This window comes from Lotus japonicus, chromosome 3 (assembly GCF_012489685.1).
Source record: "Lotus japonicus ecotype B-129 chromosome 3, LjGifu_v1.2".
In the NCBI taxonomy this organism is placed as follows: Eukaryota; Viridiplantae; Streptophyta; class Magnoliopsida; order Fabales; family Fabaceae; genus Lotus; species Lotus japonicus.
The window spans coordinates 15,388,412-15,412,987 of record NC_080043.1 but is presented as its reverse complement, the minus strand read 5'-3'; the positions used below and the strand labels follow the sequence as shown (position 1 = coordinate 15,412,987).

The window sequence follows — 24,576 nt, the reverse complement described above, 5'->3', positions numbered from 1 at the left end:
ACCCATGATTTCTAAGACCTCACTCCCTCTTAAACCTAGCAGCACAAACCAACATCCTGACAAATATAAGAAGGATCGCCACATCAAGGTAAATGGGAGAGAACCTCGAATTACTCTACCACCATTGTGTGCTGCTCGACTGTTCCAACTCACGCATGAGTTGGGACACAAATCTAACGGTGAGACAATTGAGTGGTTGTTACGCCAAGCTGAGCCATCGATCATAGCCGCCACTGGGGTTGGTATATCACCATCTTCCATGAGCACTTCATTCTCGGCTAATGTTGCATCTACATCAATATCATTTGTTAATGCTAATTCTCATGAACCAGCTTGAATATAGAACTTAATAAAATAAAGTTCAATCTTTGTCAATATTGAGTCTTGTTTTTATAAGTTTTTGCTAACTTTTTGAAAACATTATTAAGTTCAAAAAATGAATATTAATTTTATACAAGGTTATATATTTAATTTTAAATTCTTAAAAATGGGTTCATTTACCGTACACAAGGATTAAGGTTACACAATCCTAATTTTACATGCTATTGTAGGTTCAGCAGGTCATTCATTTATTTTACACTTTTGGCCCATATTTACTTTAAATTCTAGTTAAACCCATATCTATTATAATTTCTATAATGACCTCATAATCATATTTCAACCAGAAATTCATCCCTTCCCCTGAAATTTCCCCAGAAAATCATTCAAATTCCAAAATCATATTTCAACCAGATATTCATCTTTTTCTTATAATAGAAATGTACTACCACCATTAACAAAAAGGAAAATTCTTCCTGCTTTAATTACATTCCTAAAAATAAGCCGTCTTCTCTCTCAAATTAATGGTACCATTTATTGTATGACCATAATGACTGTGAAACAGATAGAACAAAATGAAAAGAAAAAAAAAAGGAAGTGAGAAATTAAACTCCATGTTTCAGACATATGTTAAAGGGACCAGCAACTGTACATTGAGCCTAGATCGAAATACAAACCAACAAGCGCTGCAATTCCCACAACAGTTGCAATAGGAAGTGCCCTCCCACAACCAACCATAGCAGAAACTCAAACCACAACCCAACCCTTTTTCATAAGAAAGTGGAAACTGCCATAGACCTGTCTCACTTTTGAAGCAAAATCAGAAACCAAACCCAACAATCACCAAAAAGAAATCCCCATCATGCTCAAATACATGCAAAGGAACGACAACGTCAGCAAGCAAGGCAAAGGACCAAAACCTCAAACCCACAGAACAACAGATCCGATCGATTAATGCTAGTGGTGCGAGGGAGATGGTGGCGGATGATCCAGGTCCTTGAGGTGCAGGAAATTGGCAAAGCGAAGAGCTTCGAGTGTTCCTCAGCCTCACGCGGTGGTGAGGGAAGTAGCCCGAGAAGCAGAGGGAGGATCCGAGGATCTGAGCGAACTCTTGAGAGAGTGTGGGATCCGGAGATTGGGCTTTTCTTCCACCATGAATGCAAATGCAGAAGGTTTTGGAGAGAGCGAGAGAGTGTGTGTGAGGTAAATAGATTGAGGTGAGAGGTAATGGGATGAAGGTTTGGATAATTTTTTGGATGAAGAGTCCAGATGATGTTTTAGAAAAGGGAGAGTGGAAGAACAGGGTCATAACAAAAATTAGAAACCTTCAGGATCAACTTTGAATTATCTGAAATATTGCTTGAGGTCATACTAGAATTTACAGTAGATATGGGCCAAAAGTGTAAAAAAAAGTGACCTGCTAAAAACCTACACTAGCAGGTAAAATTAGGTTTGTGCAACCTTACACAAGGACATGAACCCCTTAAAAATATTAATAATTATTCTGAAAATAAAATTTGATATTTAACAACATTGCCTCTGTATTTTTTGGTTTTCATCCCATAGGTGAAACATTAATCTTTCAGGAGTAGTGTTAGACACAAAAACAAGAGACCCCTCCCATCAATATTTCTTTTCATACACATAGGTATAGGGATCAATCCAAACTATTTGCTTAAAAGACTCAGGCCCCTTCCAACCAGCACTTTGTTGGTAATATAGTATGGTATACACTTATTTTTGGAAATTAAACCTTGAACAAAAAATAATTTTAAAAAATAGAATACATACATTTATTTTTTCCAGTATTTTTAGTAATTAATTATGATAAAAATGAAATATTAATAATTAGAGACACATTGCTACTATTTCTACCCCAATCCAATTTTTCGCACACATTAGAGGAGAAAGTTTTGGTAGCAATGGGGCCCACATATTTTAATTTTTCTAATTTACTTCATGAACCATATGATCGCACCCTACAAAAAGTTTAGGTCACAAGAAATAGGAAAATGTTAGGGTGGGTAAGTGAGATAGGTTGTGCGCCATGTGGAAGTAATTTCCAACCATTGATATATAATTAAAAATTTAGATGTTGGGACTGGAAATGAATGACTCATTCAATTACATATATAACCTCAACAAATACCTGTTCCACCTTAACCTTTGGTGAACCAAAGGGAAAAAGGGTGAAGACCCCATTCTTTTTCTCATTGTATATGTACAAAACCCTTCCCCCATTCCACCAGTCTCTCATAGTATTCATATTCTCACCTTAATACATTCATCTTCATCAATTTTCTCCTTTATCAATTCAAAACTCATACCCATACTATATTGAGTTTGCAAAAAGGATGATTGAGATATTACTCATCTCTTAGATAGTGTTATTTAGATCTCATGGATCTAAAATACACAACCTAAATATTTTAAAACTTACTTTTATGGCTTATATGAGTTGGGGTATTGTTATAGAATAGTAGAAAATCACATGGTAGATGGTAGATTTCTCATGGGTTTCTCTAAAACCCCATCTCTCATAAATTGGAGATTTTTTCTAATTTCTTTCTTGACCATTATTGATATTTAGATGTGCAGGGAGACACTTCTCTTATTCCTACGGAGGATGTGAAAATGGTTGAGCTTTCTCTCTATAGCTGTGAGTATATATTTTATATAGTAACAACATTTATATTTTAATTCTTTCATGGGAGAAGTGCAAATATTTTATATTCTTTATTTAGATCTTATCTTATATTTATGAATAAAATTTCATAATTTGATTTATATGAACTATTGAGTTATTAAATTTATTTGTAAATATTAAATTGTTAAACCATTCAAATTATGTTAAACCAACCAAATTTAAATTGTTTTTTTTTAGAAAAGAGAAATATTATTAATGAAGAGTAGATATAGATATAAAATCTAACGTCCCGCAAGATAGCTCAAGTGGTAGGAACTAGAGACATATGAGTTGGGTAGGGAGGGTCCCGTGATCGATTCCTGGTGGTTGCAATTTATCTTTCCGATGTAAAAAAGAAAATACAAACGATAAAAGGAGAAACTACCACTATTAAGAAAACCTGCTGCACGAATTGTTAAAACCATATTTTATAATAATTTTTAAATTGTATTAAAAATTTTATACTTGTTCTTATTAAATCCAAACTTTTGACTGTAGAGCATTTTTATATTGTTAACCCATACTTTTAATGATACAATTTGTGCGTCAAAATTTTAGTTTGATGATTACGTAGTTTGTACCTATATAGTGGTTATGTGGAATTCAAGAATGTGAGTTTGATAATTTTCATTGAGATTTGGAACGTTAAAGCATGATTTACTTTTAGTAATTGAGCTTGCTCTAAGATATGTCGTAGATAAATATTATATTTTAAAATTGATGATGACTTTATACTTTGAAATTGATTAGTTGCAACGAAGAGATCATGTGACATATGAGTTGTGTGCTTATAGTAATCAACTATGTTATAGTATAATAAAAATTTCGATTACTCTCCATATCTAGTGTACAATCTTCAAACTTGAAGCGTATGTGTGAGTATGTGTCAAATTTTCAAAATTGTAGAATATTTTTAAGGAAGTATTTGTTTATATATATATATATATAATTTGTAAATTCATGTTTAATATTTTAATGTTTTTAATTTAGCTTCTTCTCCCTCCCACATACTTTATTTATCATGCTTTGCTGAATCTTCGTGAATCACCTTGTTAACTTTTTTTTAGATTCACACTAGTACTTTTTACCCGTGCGATGCACGGGGATATTCATTTTTTGGCTTTGTATTTTTTTTATTAAATTGGTTCTTTTTATTAAATATCGGCTTAATTGCACTTTTGGACCCCAACTTTATCTTTTATGCCAAAATTTTCCCCCAACTAAGAAATTAGCAAAAATTAATCCCCGAAGTTACCCTCCGTTAACACATTTGGTCCCTTTAGCAAAAATTAATCCTGCGAAAATTGGGGGACCAAAAGTGTAGGTCACGATGGTGAGGAAGTTGATTTAATTGCATTTTGATCACTCGGACCGTTAGATTTTGGATGAAAAATACTAAAGGGACCAAATGTGCTAACAGAGGGTAACTTCAGGAATGCTTTTTGTTAATTTCTTAGTTGGGGGACGATTTTCGTAGAAAGGTCAAAGTTGAGGGACTAAAAGTGCAATTAAGCCTTAAATGTTTGTATTTGTTTTTTTGTGTTGTTGTTTTGTTTTTATCTTTTGTGCTGTTGTTTTAAATGGTAGATTAATATTAATTTTGTGTCTATTGATTAGTTTATTTCAGCTAGTTGAAGTAACATTGATGCGCTAGGTTTTTTTTTTTTTGCAATTGACATTATTTTATTGAGAATAAAACTGAGAGCGTATTATTTCACATTTTTTTCAGGTAGTATTGTGACCCGTGGGATGCACGGAGGATATTCATTTTTGTTTTTAGCGTAAAATTTTTTAAATGTGTTATTTTTGTTACTTTTATCTGGAAAAAGTATATGAATTAAATAATAAAACTTATTTTCGTTATAAAAAAACATAATCTGAAATGTTTTTTTTTTTTTACATAAATGTGTTTGAGTTTGTATTGTTTATATTTTTTAAATTTAGTTTTTTATATTCAAATTTAATAGTCTCATGCTACTATTATTTTTAAAATTATTAATTTAAATTGTTTTTAATCAAGATTCTTATAATTCAAAATTTACGAACACTTTATATATCTTATTTATTCTATCTTTAATCGGACCACCAATGTATCTCAAACAGGTTAAAAACTTGTCAAACAACAAAAAAAAATTAATTTTTCATAATTTGTTACATTTATTAATCATTAATTGAAACTTGAAGGATTCACATTCAATATTTTATTGAAGCCCCTTTATTTTGTAACTTATGTCCCTTTATGCAATTTGGTAAAAGAAATATTAATTTGCTATTCTTGTCTTTCTCTTTTGTACCGACGAACAATAGCATTGGGCACAAATTGTACCATACAATCTTAATGCGCATATGGAGCTCACTTTTACAAAATCTGGTGCAATATTGGGTATTCACTAAACTGTAGTATATGGTAGAGGAAAACAATTGCAAAAGGAGATGACTTCAGATTTATGTTATAAGCATAATAATGAAATCTGGTCTAAGTTTAGAAAGCATATGAATTTCGACGTAGCCTTGTAATTAAGAATGTTGGTCTCTTAAATTTGCACCCAGGAATAATTACATAGACAGTTCATGTTATAGGTCTTTGATGGCCCTGTTGGCCTAGCTTACTTGTCTAAATGACTTCTTTGGAATGCAAAATGTCTTTTCTACCTGTGATAAGGTAGCTTCAACATATTTGTAATACAAACTTCAGCACCTTTGTCTTTAAATTTACCTCTTCCTGAACCTTTGTTTTTCCCTATTTTAAGTTTATCTCTTTTTTTCTGGGAAAAAAAACATGGATCTGTTGTTCAAAAGAAAATTATACATAAAAAAGTAGCACTTAGGGAACTATTTCTTTGAAATTTAAATGGACGCAAGACTTGCTTAACTAACCTGAGGAAAGAAAGTTGAACAACCACAATGACCTTAAAAACTGGCCACTAATGCCAGTCATTCCATTTAAAAAAAAAAAAAGACAGCCTTAGAGAGCTGAATCCAAAAGTTAAAGTGACATTTAAAACGTAGGAGCTTAATACAGTAAAGCACAATGATTATCACACCGACAAAGCAATGCTACTAAAATAAGGGTATACCCAACTTGCACAATTTTTCTTCAATTTGAAGCGAAGGAAGTGGGAGAACTACAGAATTCTCCTATAAGTTGCTCCCAGGAGTAGATACCTCAGTATTGCAAACATGGCAAACCTTGTTTATTTTCAACCAATTATTAATGCACTAAGGATGGTAAAGATGTTTGCATGAAAGATCTGTCAAGGACTCACCAGTGTCATAGTCCACCCGATAAATAACACATGATTCATTGCTTCCATGTTGATCTTTCCCAGTTTTGTACTTGACTGAAGGCAAACATGTATTAGTATCAGTTGGATGGCCTCTGCTTTCAGTTTCAACTACTTCCCCCCAATGCTAGTATGAAAAGCCAAAGCAATGTAAACATAATTTTGATAAGAGGCTAACTTTGCCGGTTAACTGTGGCAATAGCAATTTTGCAGAAATTTCAAACCAAATGATGTAACTAAAAGCATATCAAGTTGAGCAAAACCATGTCCATTTAGTTTCAAAAACAATAGAGCAACTCCATAAAGATTTATGCATTAAAAATTAAGGGAGGAAATATAAACAGAAAACCAAGTCCAAATTGAGCAAAACCATATACATTGCCAGCATGAAGTTTGATAGACACAACATCCCCAAATAAACATAAACCTGAAATGCAAAGAAACACATGAGTCCAACAAAAAAAACATAAATCACTAAAACAAAAGCTATGTGAGACTGACAGTTGTATTATTCAGGTTTGTGAAAAGAGGAAGAGCAAGAAGTTATTGATGGTCTTGGAAAGAAAAAGATTGTGGCTGGTGGAGAGACGATAAAGATGAAGTGTTTGGGAAGGTGGAAGGGGATTACGAATTTAGGAAGTTTCCGGGTTATATTGAACTAAAAGGAAAGACTATAGAAACACACAGCTAAGATTGAAAGGTACACAATTAAGATTTGATCCCTGACTAATTACTCCCTCCGTCCTAATTATAAGACACCATTCAAAAAAATTTCTTCTATAAATATTTAAGATAAGATTAAGATGTTGTCCTCAATGTAATGCCATAAAGAGGGTTTATAAACTTTCTATGGCAGGTTCATATAAAAGAGGGTGATGTTAAATTTTAGTACTAATCAATCAGACCTACGAATGAGATAAATGATCTTAGACAACACATACATGGAAGGTAGATAGAGAGATCAATCTTTACCTTTCTTCAATGACTCAAGTACTTCTTTCAAAATCTAAGGAATAATTGGAATCTAATTTAATCAGGGAGGTAGTAGAAAATCAAAAGATAAGCAAGACACAATTCTGTGTGGCTGGACCAAAATAGAAGAAATGCGACAAAAAAGAGAGCAGATTGCTTAAAATACAAAATATTAAAAAAAAAGGTGTATATTTATTCAATACACTTTGTTTTGGTCAATTTTTTTAATCATTATTGTCCACTTTAAAGCCGTATTTAAATTCCTTATTAAACGGTACAAATTCTATAACTGCTATATAGCTTTTGAAGACAATTAAACTTCGTAACTCATGTTTTTTTTACTATCCACATGACATCTTTATATTTATTTAAGACACTTTATTGTGTTTAATTTAGATCATTATTGAAGACAATTTAATTTGGTAACTTATGTTTTTTATCATCCATTTCAATGTCTCACTGATATTCCACACGTTGATCATTAATAGCATTTGAGAAGCTTCCATATACATGTGCAGTATTAGCAGAGGACCCATATAAATCATTGATGTCCCTAAATGAGAGTTGAAAAAACACCAGAAACTCCACATAAAAGAATCAAATGGCCACAAAAAGCAAAACTTCTAAACTATCCCCTCACTAAAAACTGTCCAAACCATTTTTCCTACCTTCATTTCTCTCAATAGGGTATATAGAGATAAAAAATGAATAGTATCATTATATTTAGTAGATAACTTTCATGTGTAATGGCATAGCTGTAAAAAAATAAAAAACCTAACCTTGCCATCTATGTCTCCAGTATAAATTGCATTGTTTAATCAGTTCATTGTAGATAAAACTGAATCCATTTCCTGGCGCTATGATTTGAGCAAGTCCCGTGCAGCTCTCTCTACTTATATTGCAGCTCTAACTTCTTGATTATACTCCTTGCAAATGGCCTGATCAAATTATCATTCAAAATGATTATCTAACATAAGATATGGATCTTAAAATTAAAGAAAAGTATACTGATTTTGCCATTGAAATAACTCCAAAGTATACTGCACTAATTTGCTAAAGAAAACAACACATATCCCTCATATGTAAAAAACCCAACGGCTACGGTCATGACATGCTTTTCTCTTCATGTCAACACATCTATGCGAGCCCTTTCTAAGTTTCTATCCCTTCTATCACCCCTGCAAGCCCCAAAACCTGCAGCATTATCTCTCAGTATCTAGCAAAAATAAAAGGAAGAGAAAGGATTTTCTTACCTTGCCATATTTTTGGGAGAGGAGACACATTCTGTAGCGTCAAGAGCAACAACGGAGTGGCTGGAACGAATAAATAGGAGGGCCGAGACAGATGAAGGAAGCCAAAGCGATACATGGAGTGGAGAGGATGAATGAATCTAGCTAGATTTTGCATTGTTTATTTGTACTCGCTAAGAATAGTAGTTGCAAGTGCAGTGGTAGTTAGCAATAGCAAAGCTCTCACCATTTCTCAAAAGTTAGAAATAGTTAAATGAAAAATAGCATGACTTAATAGTTATATGATTTCAACTTAGAAGAAAAGAAAGAAAAGAGGTTAAAACGAAGCTCTAGAATAAGGTTAAAGGGTTCAATTTAGATATATGGAAGTAGAATAAGAGCACTAACATTTGCATGCAATTTAGTCAAAGAAAAAGGGTACAAAAAGAGGAGAAACACTTGCAGAATTGTAATATGTAAAGCAGCAAGGGCTGCAATTTCAGACACAATAGTAGTGAAGGATAATACACACAGAGGGAAGAACAACAAACACAGTGAGGGAAGAAGGACAAAACATGTACTGCAAATAAAAAAATTTTACTCACTTGATATTTGGTTGGAGATTTCTGAAAATTCCCAGAGAAGCACAAACAGAAGAATGAAGCACCTGATTTGTGAAGAACAAAAGAAAGTGATCCAATACATATGTACTACAAATGCAAACAAAGGAAAATCAAGAGAAGAAAATCATATAAATAACAAAAAATACATGGAATAGCAGACCTTGCACTTTAAACTCAGTACTTCATGCTGACCATTGCTAGCCAAGAATGATGATTTATTGATGAAAGCTTCAACATTCACTGTGTCATCATCCTCAAGGTTAATCGATCTATTTCACTTTCATCATTCAGCTTTAAAAGGTATAATATCAATCAAAACCAAAGAAAGAAGTACATAACATTGTAGGTTACCTTCAAGTTGGTCCTTCTTCCTCTATGGCCAAAGGCAAATCCATGAGCGATTAAATTTTGCAGACACCGATTTCATATCAGCAGAGAGAGGACGGGGTTGTGTTGCAGCCGTTGCTTCAACTTTGTCGCCAGGTGCGCCATCAATATCACATTCAGGACCACAGAAGAGAAAGAAATCATTTTGAGTTTGCATCCTCAAAAGGTAAAAACATAAGAACCAAAATTTAAGAAGATTGTATGAGAGAAAAAAGGAAAGAAACCACACCTATCCAAATTTCTAAGCTTCTCTGAAAAGAAAATGCTCCAAAACCTGGAAATTAGGCATGGATTCAATGCAAAGCCGGAACTGATCTCTCTGATGCAGACAATCTAACGAAAGGGGGAATGTTCAGAGCGAATGAAACGATCACCCATGACCCACCTTAATACTGGAACAAAATGAATGGGGGTTTGAAGAGGTGGTGGAATTGAAACTGAAGCCTTGATTGCAGAACAAAAACGTAAACATCAGATGGGATGATAGAATGGAAACGGAAATCTACTGGAGCGAATGCGATAGGGCAATCCACAAGGACCGTAAAGAATTAAAATCAATGGACGGCTAAGATTGAGTTGCAGTATAATTATTTGGAGATTTACTAAAATAACCATGTCAAAATTGAAGTTCATGTACATTGGCTTATTAAATTACTGATTTGCCCTCAAGGCTGCAGAAACTCTGCTTTTATATATAGTATAGATAGATAGATAGATAGATAGATAGATAGATGTGGCAGAGTAGAGTAGCTGGTTCCTGAGCTTTGCTAAATTACCAAGGAGTTATTGATTCCTTTTGTAGGCCGCCATTGTACGGTGGCTGGTATTTTATTTTTCACCGACTCCTATAGAATAAAACTATAGGGGTTGACTTGTATGACATACTAGACTTAATATGAAAGTTTTTATATAATTGTCCATCTAAGACAATATGTTGGGCATCATGTTTAATTGATATGAATTCTAGTGGGTGGATTTTGCATATATGCTTTTAATTTTTTATTTTGAATATGATGGAAATACGAAGGGGACTCTGTCAAATTTTCAGTAGCTCTTTTTATTTCTAATTATGTATCTTTAGTGTGGTTTTATTCCTTGATTTATCGGGCTAGCAAAGGATTTGGATGATGGTACTCATGTTAGTGTGTGCACCAGTGGCGGACCCAGAAATTTTGGGAAGCCTGGGCACATTTTAAAAGCGCAAATCCACATACTACAATATATAATATATAAATAGTTATAAACCACACATACAAGAAGTCAATACAAGATAAGAAAAAATGAAACATATCAATAGTATGCCAAGTAAAATCACGGGGCAAATGCATTCTCCGAGTCCTCTTTGCGGCAAATGTTCGAAGAATATCAACATCATTAAGTGACTTGAATATCTCCCGCTCGATGTAACATATCATCAAGTCATTGATCACTCATCGTTGATCTTGTTGCGCAATTTAGACTTGATAATCTTCATTGCTGAAAAAGCTCTTTCAACAGATGCTGTCGACACCGGCAATATCAAAGCCAACTCAGTAAGTTTGTAGACCAATGGAAATAATAAATGTTTCTCAGTTTGAACCATCTTCATAGCCAAACTTGCAACATTATCACAAGTAGAAAAGGAAGCATGACTTTTCACTTGAAGTACATAAGTGGCAAGTTGCTCCTTTATTGTTCCACAGTCATCATTAGAAAAGTCAGCATGATAAATATTAGCAAGATGAGCAAGCTTATCAGCATTAAACTTGGAGAAAGAGTATTTGGGATCAAGACATGAGAAGCAATCAAGCACATTATTAGTTCCTTCACTAAAGCGGTGATCCATCTCCACACATATTTTGTCAATAGCAACATAAAAAATCTTTGCACGGTAATGGTGAAGATTAGTGATAGTCCTCCCTTGTTTCCTTGAACGACCCCGAACCGGTATTTCTTCATCCATATTTGGCACCGGAATACATTCATCACCACAAAATTCTTGGACATCACCAAATAAATTATCCCAACCACTATCTCTCAATGTCTTCAACTGAGCTTTGACAATATGAACTAATTCCATGGCAAGCACAATATTAAGATCTTTTTGTTGCAAGATTTTTGAAAGCTCATTTGTGATACCAAACAACTTTAACATAAGCTTCAAAATGAAAACAAATTCAAAGCTCTCCATTTTTAATATCAAACCTGCTGCTTGAGATTGTCCACGTCCATCTTCATCAACTATATTAAGCACCGTTAACACAGAAGACCACATTTGATCCAAACGAATCAAGGTAATATGATGTGAACCCCATCTAGTATCCCCGGGTCTAGCGAGATTTGATGATTGGTGCAAGCCCCTTCCTGTAGATATGTCACCTTTCTCAAGAAGATCCAAAATATGTTGGTGTTGTGACTCCCTCAATTCATCCCTTCTCTTACAAGATGAACTTGTTGTGTTCACAATCAAGGAAATATACTCAAAGAAATCATGAATAGCTGAGCAACTACTAGCAACAGACACAACCACCAATTGCAAACGGTGAGCATAACAATGAACATAGAAAGCATAAGGGTTTTCATTTAGAATCTTTCTTTGTAAACCATTAAATTCACCTCTCATATTTGAAGCTCCATCATATCCTTGCCCTCGTATCCTTGAAATAGATAACTTGAAACGATCAAGAATACTATAAAGAGCATCCTTTAGTGCCTCAGATGTAGTATCTTTGACATGATGTAGAGTAAGAAATCGTTCCACAATTTCCCCTTTGTCGTTCACAAACCTAAAAAATACAACAAGGTTAGTTGGCGACATGGAGAACAATAGGTAATGGAAATTGGAAAATACAACTATTAACCTCAACATCACCGTCATTTGCTCTTTGACGGATATATCACGTGACTCATCAATAAGCACAGAAAAATTTCTATCACCAAGCTCTACCATAATCTTAGTGATAACTTCATGTGCACAACATGTTGCAAGCTCCTTTTGAATGTTACCGGAAGTCATTGTGCAATTTTTTCCACCACGATCATAAGCGTCTCTCACTTGGGCATATTTTGACTTTACCCAATCTACCATCTCTCTAAAATTCCCCTTATTTAGAGAAGATGAGGATTCATCATGGCCACGGAAAGCCATGCCTTGTGCCATGAGATATCTTGAACAATCTAAAGAACAAGTCAAACGGATCTTATACAATTCTTCTGATTCCTTGACTCCTCTAGCCAAACTACTTGTCACACTTTGTCTTTGATTCTTGAAAAGATCATAACGCTCGACACATGAGTTGTGGCTACTACTAAGACTACCAACATGATCTTTCAAGCCTTGACATGCATGCTTCCAATCTTTATATCCGTCTTTGGTGAATGTGTCATAACCAAAGTGCTCGGCTCTACCGGGTTGCTTAAAGAGAAAGCAATAGAAACAATAAGCTGCATCATTGAATTCACTGTATTCTAACCATGAGTACTTACTATACCATGATTTAGAAAATGCTCTTGATGCACTTCCAAATTTAGAAAGAGGAAATTTTGTCAAATTCGGTTGCATTGGACCCTTCAATATATATGCCCTTCTCACATCGTCTTGAATATTTGGAGGATACTCATTAATTTGTTTTCTACGACCTGTATCACACACAATGTCATTTGGATTAAACTCATTGGCAACATTAGGCGGTGGTTCTAATTCAACTTCCGGTTGCACAACATTCACATTCTCAATCCTTGGTTTAGCAACCAAAAACTTCCTCATCTTCCTAAATAAACAACAAAGGAAAGCACAATGAGAAATTAGAATCAAATTAAAAATGCACTAAAAGCCAACACTAATAAACAAACTCAATGAGATCAATAATGCACACATGCTTTTAATAGGGAAGAGGACCACCTCTCTCTACCCACTCACTCAATAAAGAGTAATTAAAAGCACAATTTTCATTAGCCTTCAATGCACATTTCAATTTACATAGTCTAGAAAGCACAATTTAATAGTCTCTTAAATCTCACCATTCAATACATTAGACATGTATGCACAATTTCCATAGTCTAGATATCAGTACATGAGTACAGTTCATCACAATTTACACACACACACGGCCTCATGTATTGTGTACACCTGTTTGAATACAATTTGCAATTCATGCTTTTTATTTGTAAACTGGTTTTTTCAATACATGACAGTGAACTGATTTACACACACACGGCCTCATGGTTTTTATTTGGAAATTGATTCAAACAGGTGTACCACCTGAGCGCCTCACAATTCACACACGGGACACGACCTCACTCCCTGTCCCTGCCTCTCACTTCCCCCCCTCCCCCTCACTCACCCACGCGGCCATTGAAGCTTGATTTTCTTCATTGTAGCTCGATTTTCGCCCACAATCACACACATGACACACCAGCAAAATCCCAATTTTTTACAAGCTGAGAAGTGAAATAGGAGCAAATTAGAGTCAGAGGACACATATTAAGAAATTTTACCTGCTTCTGCTTGGTGGAGGGAGCAATTGAGAACAGAGACGTTACAGAAGTGAACTGGTGAAGCCGTGCGTGAAGCGTTGAAGGAAGAGGTGAAGTCGTGCGTGAGCAAGACAAGTAAAAGACTAGGGTATCAGAATTTTTTTATGAAGTAGTCCCTGAATCTTTCCCTTACCTTTACATTTGCCCTTTTTTTTGTATTTTTTTGGGCCCAAATTATGATCTGAGCCAAAGAAATTTTTTTTTTTTGGCCAGAGCCTGGGCACAAGCCCAGGATGGCCAGGCGGTACATCCGCCTCTAGTGTGCACCGGTCACAAATCTAAAGTGGATCATGACAATAGTCCTTCGACATATAGCAATAGCGATCGAGCCATAAATTGCAGTGTGTGCAATCCATTAAGATAAATGGAACTTTTATGTATGCTCAATGGAAAAGTTTAATCGTCTTTTTTCTTCCAAAAATATGATTACTCAAAAATAAAACAAGAATTAAGGTTGGTTCAGAGTTCAATTGATTCAGAAACGCCCAAAGCCTATAGATAAAACCTCGAGGAAAAAACCAACCACCATCTAAGACCCCGAAAAACTAAGGGAACACCCAAACCCCAACCCTTTTTATCCTTATTAATAGAACAAAATAGCTATGAACGAGTAAAGGATATTAGAGAGAAACAAATAAATAACCAATAATGATATATACACACCTCATTTTTTCAAATACTTCATTTCTACCTCTTTTTATTTCTATCTCTCTCCTCTTATCATCTATCACATCTCATACTTTCTCTCTCATACTTTTTCTTTTCTTCATATCTCTCTTCTCATTCCACCTCTCTTCACATCAAAGAGAGGTGTGAATGGAACATTATTCATAAACAACATTAGATATCATAAAATATATTTTTATTTAAATAAGGGGAGTAATATATAGGTTATACAAGAAAAGAAAAAAGAGGAAAGATGTAATAGTGACTACATAAGGTCTTCACTTGAATCTTCAGATTCTTCCGAGGGAGAAGCAAAACTGTCCATTGAATCTTCGATCGTCGGAGGAGGTTCTCATCAGTTCCTTCATTCCTTAAACCATCAGAGTGTGTCAATCTTCAAAGGGTTTGATGTTGGAGCTATTGACAATCTTCATGAGAAGAAATCCATGGGGACAAGCTTCGAAGGTGGCAACAGAAGCAGAGAGGAGATGAAGGGCTCAAGGAGGGATGTCTCTTTAGAGACAAGGTCGGATGCAGAAAGAATAGACAAGAAAGGAGCATTGATCCAAGAACATCGTAGCAACGAAGTTCAATGAGAAATGAGAAATAAATGACGGCTGGAGGACACACTGAACAGAAGGACATGGGTTGGAGAAGGAAGAAGTATGCAAGGACAAGAAAGAGAACGAGACACGAAAAGGGTGTCAAAGAGGAGGATAAAAAGACTACCTGAAACAGAAGGGTATGAGATGAAGGAAAAATGGAAAGGCATGGAGGATTAAGGGAAGAGAGAGGATAAAGAAGAGACTGTGAGAAAAGATGGTCAAGAAGGGACGGAAGAAAAAACAGACAAGGGGGTCTCGCCCAAAGGCATGGGGATATGGATGTAAGAGGTGAGTGATAACTGGCAGGACAAGGAAGAGGGAAAAAGTATGGATCTAAGTCATAATCAAAGAAGCAACTGAATAGATTATAATTTAGATAATCAAGTTCAATCACTAGATGAGAGGGACATGGACATACATTATACATGGAGTGGTTTGTCCACTAAATTTTGTCAATGACAAGACCACGGATAGAAGCACAGAAGAGATGTTGGCTCTGAACAGAGTTGGAAATGAACTCGAACTCTGAACAAGATCTTGTCATCCCATCTGCAGGTTTGAGGGAGAATGAGAGTTTGGTGAGAAGGGGAAAGAAGAAGGTTTTGCCTGATGAGGGATGGAAGGAAGGGTGGTTTTCAAAAGAAGATATAATTTCACTGGATTAGCATGGGCGAGTAGGTAGAGAAAGCAGAGAGATTAGCTTCGAGAAGAGAAGTTGACAGCTAAGAACAAGAGGATGAGATGATGGACATGGAAGAGTGTGATAAAGAGTAAGTTCCCAAGAATGAGCCAACGTAGAGTAGAGTAAGGAGTTTGCAGAGATCCAAAGATTTGAATGTGTTGGGGAGGAACAAGACAAAGACGATACGATAATAAGAAAGTTCCTCAAGTAGAGAGAAAAAATTCTCACAGGAGCTGAGTAAAGTGGAATCGTGAGAGAGTATCTATGGACGAAGAGTCACAACAAACATTGCACTCTGAGGAGCAAGAGATCTCTTTGAGCTAGAGGGCTCAAGGAGTGGAACCGAAAGGATTTGGGCATGAACATCTTCTTGACTTGAGATGCACTTGAGAATAAGGGAACGAGGAGTAGTTTTAAGACGGATTTTCTAGACAAAAAGCAAAGAGAAAAAAAAAATACTAGAAAGGTTATATTTATAGTAGGAGCCAAATCCTATTGTCATGATAGGATACACAGCACATTGGACACGACAAAAGAAAATGAGAATCTAAAATGGGATGTAGCTGGGAATGGACTGGACAGACACTATAGTTACTTCATCTAGTCTATTAATTGATAGAATCATAGAGATTTTAACAAGATTGGAGACATAATACATAACCAAGATTTTATAGCAAGATCCACATTAAATTTACTGAGCTCAGTCATTGAGTTCCTATGGTTATTATTTTTTCAATGGAAGAGTGGTGTACCCATAATTTGACACAAATACATGATTTTACACACTATCATACGTTTTATACAAGCATCAGCTGATCCTAAGTCAGTTTTTAACCTCAATAAATAATTATTACCTGTCTACATAATTGCCATCCTACTTAAATGACTAATGCACAAGACCCAATCCTAGAGCTATCATCTGCCAAGGAAATTATATTTTATGGCATAATACAAGAGAAGTTCACTCTTCTCTCTGAGGTTGCTACCGCAGCGCCACCTTTGGCCATTGTACAAATTTGGTCTTCCATCAATCTCGATCCATTGATTGAGCATGTGAGAAATGGTGACCAGCCTCATCTGTATAAACAATAAGAACATCAAAAATCAAATTTGGGACCGATCACCATCACCGCATTCTTGGTATTAATGAGCACTACTAGTGACTGGACAAATCTCAGATGGTACAGCAATTTTAAGTGTGAAAATTGAGGAAGTACCACTTTCACCATCAGAAAGATCTGCAAGTTTTGCAATTGCATCCATAAGAGCTTGCTCATGATCCTGCATATAATTCATTATTGATATTGATTATCTGTACAAACACAATTTGCAAGAAAATAAAATAGATCTGTAGCTAGCTAGAAGTAAAAGAAAGACCAGGCTGACATAAATTGTCTCTTACCTTCAACACTTTCTTGGCTTTCTCAATTTCAAGAGCATCAGGATGATTTGCACTGAATACCTTTTCCACCTGTCAATTTTACCAAAAAATTAAATATGTCGCATAGAAAGATCAAACATTCTCAATCAAGGAGTATTCCAATTGAATTATTTTCAGTTACCTCCTTGATTAGTGTCTCTGTGTGAAGTATTTGTATATCATCGGGAGCCTTCTTTCCTATTCCATTCTGTGATGGCAATAAATCTTTTCTGGGTTGCCCCTTTGTGGCTCCTCTACCTCTTCCAGCTCCTGGAACACTGTCACGTCCTATAGATCTATTCATCCCAGGACCAGATGCACCAAAACCCCCACGCTGATTGATTCCAGGATCCACACCTACCCACTGAATATCTTCGGGAGAGATCTGCAGGATAATACTTTATCTAATTAGTTCAAGTAATATAGTACCACTAAGTGCTAAGCATAGCAAAAAGATAGAAAACCCATATATTCTAAATATAATTGAAGATTCGAGACAAATAAGAAGAGTAGTGTTTCCATCTGATGAAAATCAAAATTCAAATAACCACCAAAATTTAAGACTAGTAAAAACTTGGATTATTTGAATACATAATTCTTTTCACATGGTATCAATAACTGCAGTCATCAACTTGCACATACAATGCCAACTCATTCCTACATTAAAATAGCTGAAGAAGAAGAGTAAGCCGGTTTGAAATACCAATTCATTGTTGAAAATATAAGGGTTTAATAATACATGCTAAAAATGAAACCAAGTAAAAAAAAAAACTACGCCCAGCGAGTCCCTAGGAAAACTAAGCACTCATATTGGGACAGTGTCTTTCCACAATTCTTATTGCCTCTCTTGAATGTCTGCTTCTTCCCTCTTTGGACAAAGTTTCAGTAAAAGTACCAATAACAGCAAAGGAAGACCATGGGGAAGAAGCTCTAGTTTGTCTGAAATTATGCTCCACAGCCAGTTATTCTATTTTACTTGATATTGTAACATCTGATGCTCATAGTCTTCCCCTTAATTCGATGTTGGATATGGCAAGTAGTAAATGACACATCCAAGACTGATAGATGCAAAAGAAATGGCTAGGCTTTTCAGTTTTAAAAAAGGTGGATAAGATACCAATAATAATTTTCTTAACAGATTTCATAATCTTTCTATAAGAAAAGAAAAAAGATTTCCAATGTTTCCTTTAGTATCAAGAGGGCCAGAGGCATGAAAACCTCTTTGGAACCCATGTAAAGATATTAAATTGTGAACTGTTCCCATGAAAACCATTACAAAATCATGCGACTAATTTAAAACTCTTGAACAATATTATCGACAATTTTAGCAATGTTAAGTTATTCCTTTCTAAATATATAAAATATTCATTAACGTTAAATCTTATTTTGTTGCCAAAATGAACTTTTAGCTACCATGTACATTGAAAATCACTTTTAGGGCTCATAAGAAAGATCAGAAACCTTTTATTTTAAGTGATATGGAACATTATCACCCTCCATTCTTAATTTTTTTGGTGTGGAGTTGGGGGAGGGAGTGTTGGGAAAGGAAGTAAAAGAAAACATGAACATCTCTTACTTTTCTTATTGCTTCATTACCATAATACCTTTTCAAGTTTCTTAAACCAGTTCCAAATATTTACAATGGTATTATTGCCTACAGATAAACCATACCAAATTACGAAGAATATCACAAAGAAATCAGTATCAGATATACCTCTGACAGATTAACCCATTCCCATGTTTCATTTGCAGTCCCCATGTCATAGACCAGATTGTGTCGACCCTGAAAAGTTACAAGTAAACATGTCATCTACAAACTAATTGACAAAAAAATTTGAAATTACTAGGAGGGGTGCCAGTACATCAATTGGATTGTAGTCCGCAATAACTGCTTCATAGAAGTTATTGTCATCAGGCCATTTTGTTCGTACTTTCCGACCAATCAGTGAATCAACTGATGCTCCCTCAGCACCCATGACAGTACCAGAAGTCACTCTATTAGGTACTTGATTCCTAAGACCGGGTCCTGATGAAGGATGTTGTTTTATTGAAGATACTCCTGGTAATACCTGGCCCTGCAAATAAGAGAACCGAAAAATACAATAATGTTCCTGGTATATTTTTCCTTAGTGGAAAATAATCTTTCCAGAAGCTAAGGGGATAAAACTAAGTCAGTTAAGATAAAGAAGAGCAAGGTAAACGGAGTTTAACGCTTACGTACAGGTTTCTGCTTCTTGCCCTTAGATCCAGGAACAGTTCCACGTTTTGCAACAGAAGAAGATGGCTGGTGAGGTGCAGCCACGGGTTGTGGGTGAAATGGAGAAGGCCCACCAAAAGATTGTGACGGTACAGATTGCGCTATCTTCTGCTTCTTACGGGATGCAGAGACTGTGGGACTCGGAATTGAATCATGAATAGCTTGTCCAGTACTCAACACACCAGGCTGATGGCCACCTGTCTGTCTCCACTCCCTAAAATCAACTCCAAAGGAATTAACAAGATGACAATGTGTATAAGAATAACTTAATGACAATCTCACTTCTAAAGCACAGAGCCACAGACCAACAAGAAACACTGTTTTACAATTTTATCAGACCTTATCCTACGTATGACATCATCAGCGTTAACACGTCCCAGAAGTTCCCTGTGTTCCTCATTCGATAATCTTAATTCTTTCCTTAGTTCTGTAATCAAACTTTCCTTGTCCTGAAGAAAATACAAGTCATTTGGCAGTCATTCAAACCTGATCAAACAAATTAAGAAAATATGATATGGGAAAACAATAACAAAATGTACCCAAGTAATTGCATCATCTTGAGCTTTAAAGGCCCGTAGAACTGAACTGTATGCTTCCTGTTCGAGTTGGTGAATTTGAGTTTCCATATCAATTTCACCGTACATCCTGGGGTATGAAATAGAACCTACAGCAGATCTCCCATTCCCAGCAAGACGGGCCCCTCTGGGAATTCTATTTTGATGTGTTGGTGGAAGATCATCATCAGTTCCTGCAATCATTGCACCAAGTGATGGATAGAATATAAAGTCAGACCGGACCGCAAATCATCCAAATATACATTAAGCAGATTTACTACGTGCATCAGGAGTTCTAATTAGATATCTGTTAGCTAATTTTCAAATAATAAGAGCTTATAGGTAGGTGATAAGCTACTTTCATAAGCTTATCCAAACACTTCATAAGTGCTTATAATATAAGATAAGCTCAAATAAACTCTTCCAAACACAGAACAAAATATACAATACAGCATATAACATATATCTCAACATTCCCCCTCAAACTGATGCATATGGACCAACTTGGAACATATGCATTAGCTCCTTGGACCCCTCAAGGATTTAGTCAAGATATCGAAAAGTTGATCCTTGGAGCATATGCATTAGCTCCTTGGAACATATGCTTTTTGATGATGTCGGAAAGCATGTGTTTCATTCTGTCATGAAAAAACTGGATTGGGGGGGAGAGATACAAAGCTGATCTGGTCATCACCAATTAGCTCCAAACACACCCTAAAAGTAATGGAAAAGTAATGCAAAACAGCCAAAAGTTAACTGCTTTCTTCTTTCTAATGCATTTTCAAGAGGCACACAACTTTGGCTACTTCAATGCCCATAGGAAGAATCAATAGCTAACAGGTAAATTCACACTTTGACAAAAAAGACTTAAACTTTCATCATTGAATCACACAAAACAAAACAGGTCAAGTCATAAAACATGCACATTTGCAGTATACCCAATAATCAAACACACTCTTAAGCCATTCACTCATTCTACAACCATAGCATGAAACACGCTGAATTTGGTGACAATTGAAATTCACACCCTCATCAAATCATAAAAGGAACAAAAACATCGCCAAATAGGAGAAAATTGGCAAAGAAATTGAAAAGGAAAAAAAAAACCTAACCCTAGAATTGAAAGAAACAAAAACGAGAAAGTTTCAAACTTTTGCCACAGATACGAATAAAATTGAGGGGAATTTTAGAATGAAGCTCACCGCTACTATCGTAGGGTTCGTAATCCATAGCCAGTTTGAATGGGAATGCAGAGCCAGATCCAAGAAAGTTACACCCAAAAAAACCCTTTTTCGACCGAAATTGAAGGCGAATGAGGAAGGAGTTGAAGGAATGGAAGAACAAGGAGTGTGGTGGCTGAAGGAGACGACGGTGGATCGCAAGATTGCAGCGCTGTGTGAAGAAGAGTAGTGAGAGAGCGTCAATTTGTCGAGTTGGACTCGGACACTGAGTTATGGCCTATGAGTGCGACTCGTGCTGTTTTTTTCCTCCTTTCGATTCATCACATAGATTCTAATTTTTTTTTCTTTTATTTCTTTGAAAATATTTTTGTGCAATATTTCTTCTTTTTGTGTGATCTTTATTTTTATGCAATTTTTTCCACCTCATTTTTTATACAATTTATTTTTACTCATTTTTATTTCTACCTTTCTCATCTTAGACCATACACAATGGATGGTTGAATTATTTGTTGAAGTGTGTTGAATTTTGTTGAAGGGGTTTAATGGTTGTTGAATTTGGTTGAAAGGGAAGAGAGAGGGGGAAATTGTTGAAGATATTCAACAAAATTAAAGAGCCTGCGGTGTGCCACGTGGAGCGAGGCCGGTGGCCACCGCAGGCGCGTGGACCACACGCGCAGACAAGGCGCGTGAAGGAAAGAGAAAAAAAAATTTGCTCCTGCCACGTGGCTCGTTCTGATTGGTTGCTCCAGATTTCGTTTTTCCTTATCTTTTGAACTCAATTATTTCATCAAAAAAAATATTTTCTGAAAAAAAAAATTATACCAAAATTCATGATTTTTTTTCTCTATAAATAGAGACTTGGTTCGTTTGATTTGGACACAGAATAAAAAAACCAAGTTTTTTCACTCTCTTATTATCTCTCTCACCATCTTATTTATCTATCTATTAGCATTTGTATTGAAATGGATCCCAACAATCACCATTTCAACACCCAAAATTCTTCAAACAACCCATTTTACAACCAAAATACAACAACTATGAAGATCCAAATCAAATTTCTTACCAACGTCCTCAAAATCCAAACTATTATCAAGTCCCACATCAAATCTCCAACCAACGTCCTCAAAATCCAAACTATTATCAAGTCCCACATCAAATCTCCAACCAACGTCCTCGAAATCCAAACTATTATCCAGATCCAAATCAATATTCGTACCAACCTCCTCAAAACATACAAAATTTTAACCAGTCATCAATTGTTCCAAACTCTCATCCATCTTATGGATCTGTGAGATATTCATCTCAAACACCCCAGTCTAGTGGTTATATGCCAGTGGTTCCTGAAAATTTTCTGAGTGTCGATGTACCGGAATTTCCGGAATTTTCAACACAAGTCAATCTTGGTGGCGGGTCAGCTGATAATGAAGTCAATGAAATCACTCCTAAGAGCAAAAAAGCCCATTCACCCGCATGGAACACTGCACAAAATCTAGTGCTAATTAGTGGGTGGATTAATTGTGGAACAAACAGTGTTGTCGGAAGAAACCAGAAAGGAGAAACATTTTGGAGAGATATTGCTGAGTATTGTAATGAGCATTGCTCATTCGATCCTCCGCGCGATTGGGTTGCCTGCCGAAACCGTTGGAATTATATGAACACAAGACTGGGTAAATGGATTGGCGCTTATGATAGCGCTAAGCGTGAGCACCGAAGCGGTTGGTCGGAGGATGATGTTATCGCAAGAGCGCAGGAATTATACGCAAGTGGGAAGATTGGTCAATTTACTTTGATGGAAGAATGGCGCGTTCTCCGTGATCAACCACGTTTTTGTAGTCAGGTAGGAGGAAATAGTGGCTCGAGAAGTAGTGGATCTAAGAGATCACACGACAGTGATGCAAGTGGCTCAAACTCTATAGGATCAATTCCTCGTCCAATGGGTAGGGAGGCAGCTAAAAAAAAGAGTAAAAAGAAAATTAGAGAAGATGCCGACGAGGTGGTGGACAAAGAGTGGGATTCTTACATCCAATACAAGGAGAAAGAGCTTGAACGATTGGACAAGATAGCATCGGTGCAAGCAGAGACTAACGAATTGATTAAAGAGAAGACTAATGCGATGAAAGAGAAGACTAATGCTAAGAAAATTAATATGTATCTAAAGCTAACTTCGGAAGAGCATCTCAATGACCGTAAGAAAGAGTTGTTAGAGCAGTTGTCCAAAGAGCTATTTGGAAATTAATTTCAAGCGAGTCTTTGTCTGTATTCGGTCAAACTTGTCAGTGGTGTGAAGTCTGTAGTGTTTGCTTTAATGTTTGCTTTAATAATTTTCAAGTGGTGACAGCTATGTAATGTTTGCTTTAATGTATGGGTAACTGTGTTTGAATATGTATCACTCAATTCGAATCTTGTCCTTTTCCGATAATTAACTCTGGTTGATAACTTATTTCAAATCCACCAGTGGTGTCAAGTCTGTAGTGTTTGCTTTAATAATTTTCCCGTGGTGTCAAGTCAGTAGGTTTGGCTTTAATAATTCTCGGGTAACTGTGTTTGAATATGTACCACTCAATTCGAATCTTGTCCTTTTCCGATAATTAACTCTGGTTGATAACTTATTTCAGATCCGGCACTCAACCACCATTCAATGTACCTACTTATATGGACTCATAGATCCATTGATGTACCAATATCCCAAGTCTCTTCCAATCTACTTCAAATTTCACAAAAAATGGATCCATTTGATTGTCCTTTTGATCTTGCAGCATACATTCAAAATAGTCAAATTGAAGAAGCTTATGTACTCAACCGATTTAGAGAGCGTCGAAGAAAAATTCGAGAAGATACTGCACCTCGTAGTAGAAAATATCTCGGTAGAGATTATACAGCGGCAAACCAGAGGCTAATTGGCGACTACTTTGCCAATGAGCCTACATATGACGATGCAATGTTTCGTCGTCGGTACCGGATGTAAAAACATCTTTTCCTTCGAATCGTTGATGACCTTTCAAGTAGTGATAACTACTTCACCCAACGCGTTGATGCAGCCAATAAACAAGGTATATCACCCTTAGCAAAATGTACCACAACAATGCGAATGTTAGCATATGGTGTGGCAGCAGATGCGGTCGATGAGTACATCAAAATTGGAGGTACTACAGCATTGGAGTGTTTACGTAGATTCTGTAAAGGAATCATACGATTGT

General features: G+C 35.8%; 1 protein-coding gene and 1 pseudogene across 1 annotated transcript; both read right to left on the bottom strand.

Moving 5' to 3' along the window:
• Nucleotides 1-10,623: 10,623 nt before the first annotated feature.
• On the bottom strand, nt 10,624-14,366 carry LOC130748291 (uncharacterized; annotated as a pseudogene).
• A 2,251-nt stretch (nt 14,367-16,617) lies between these two features.
• LOC130748181 (protein EMSY-LIKE 3-like) lies at nt 16,618-21,696 on the bottom strand. Its single transcript, XM_057601345.1, has 10 exons — nt 21,401-21,696; nt 20,184-20,392; nt 19,984-20,093; nt 19,609-19,858; nt 19,250-19,462; nt 19,102-19,170; nt 17,530-17,772; nt 17,370-17,438; nt 17,185-17,248; nt 16,618-17,044 (listed from the first exon to the last, which is right to left on the bottom strand). The coding sequence occupies exons 1-10, from the start codon at nt 21,426-21,428 to the stop codon at nt 16,995-16,997; spliced, it is 1,305 nt and encodes a 434-aa protein (XP_057457328.1). The 5' UTR covers nt 21,429-21,696; the 3' UTR covers nt 16,618-16,994.
• Nucleotides 21,697-24,576: the final 2,880 nt, after the last annotated feature.

Excerpts from the sequence above, each read along its gene's own strand:
- LOC130748181 (XM_057601345.1), bottom strand. The coding sequence starts at position 21,428 with ATGGATTACGAACCCTACGATAGTAGCG. Across the intron at positions 17,249-17,369 it reads AAGCCAAGAAAGTGTTGAAG|GATCATGAGCAAGCTCTTAT; the intron begins GTAAGAGACAAT and ends AATTATATGCAG. Across the intron at positions 17,045-17,184 it reads TCTTTCTGATGGTGAAAGTG|ATGAGGCTGGTCACCATTTC; the intron begins GTACTTCCTCAA and ends TTGTTTATACAG.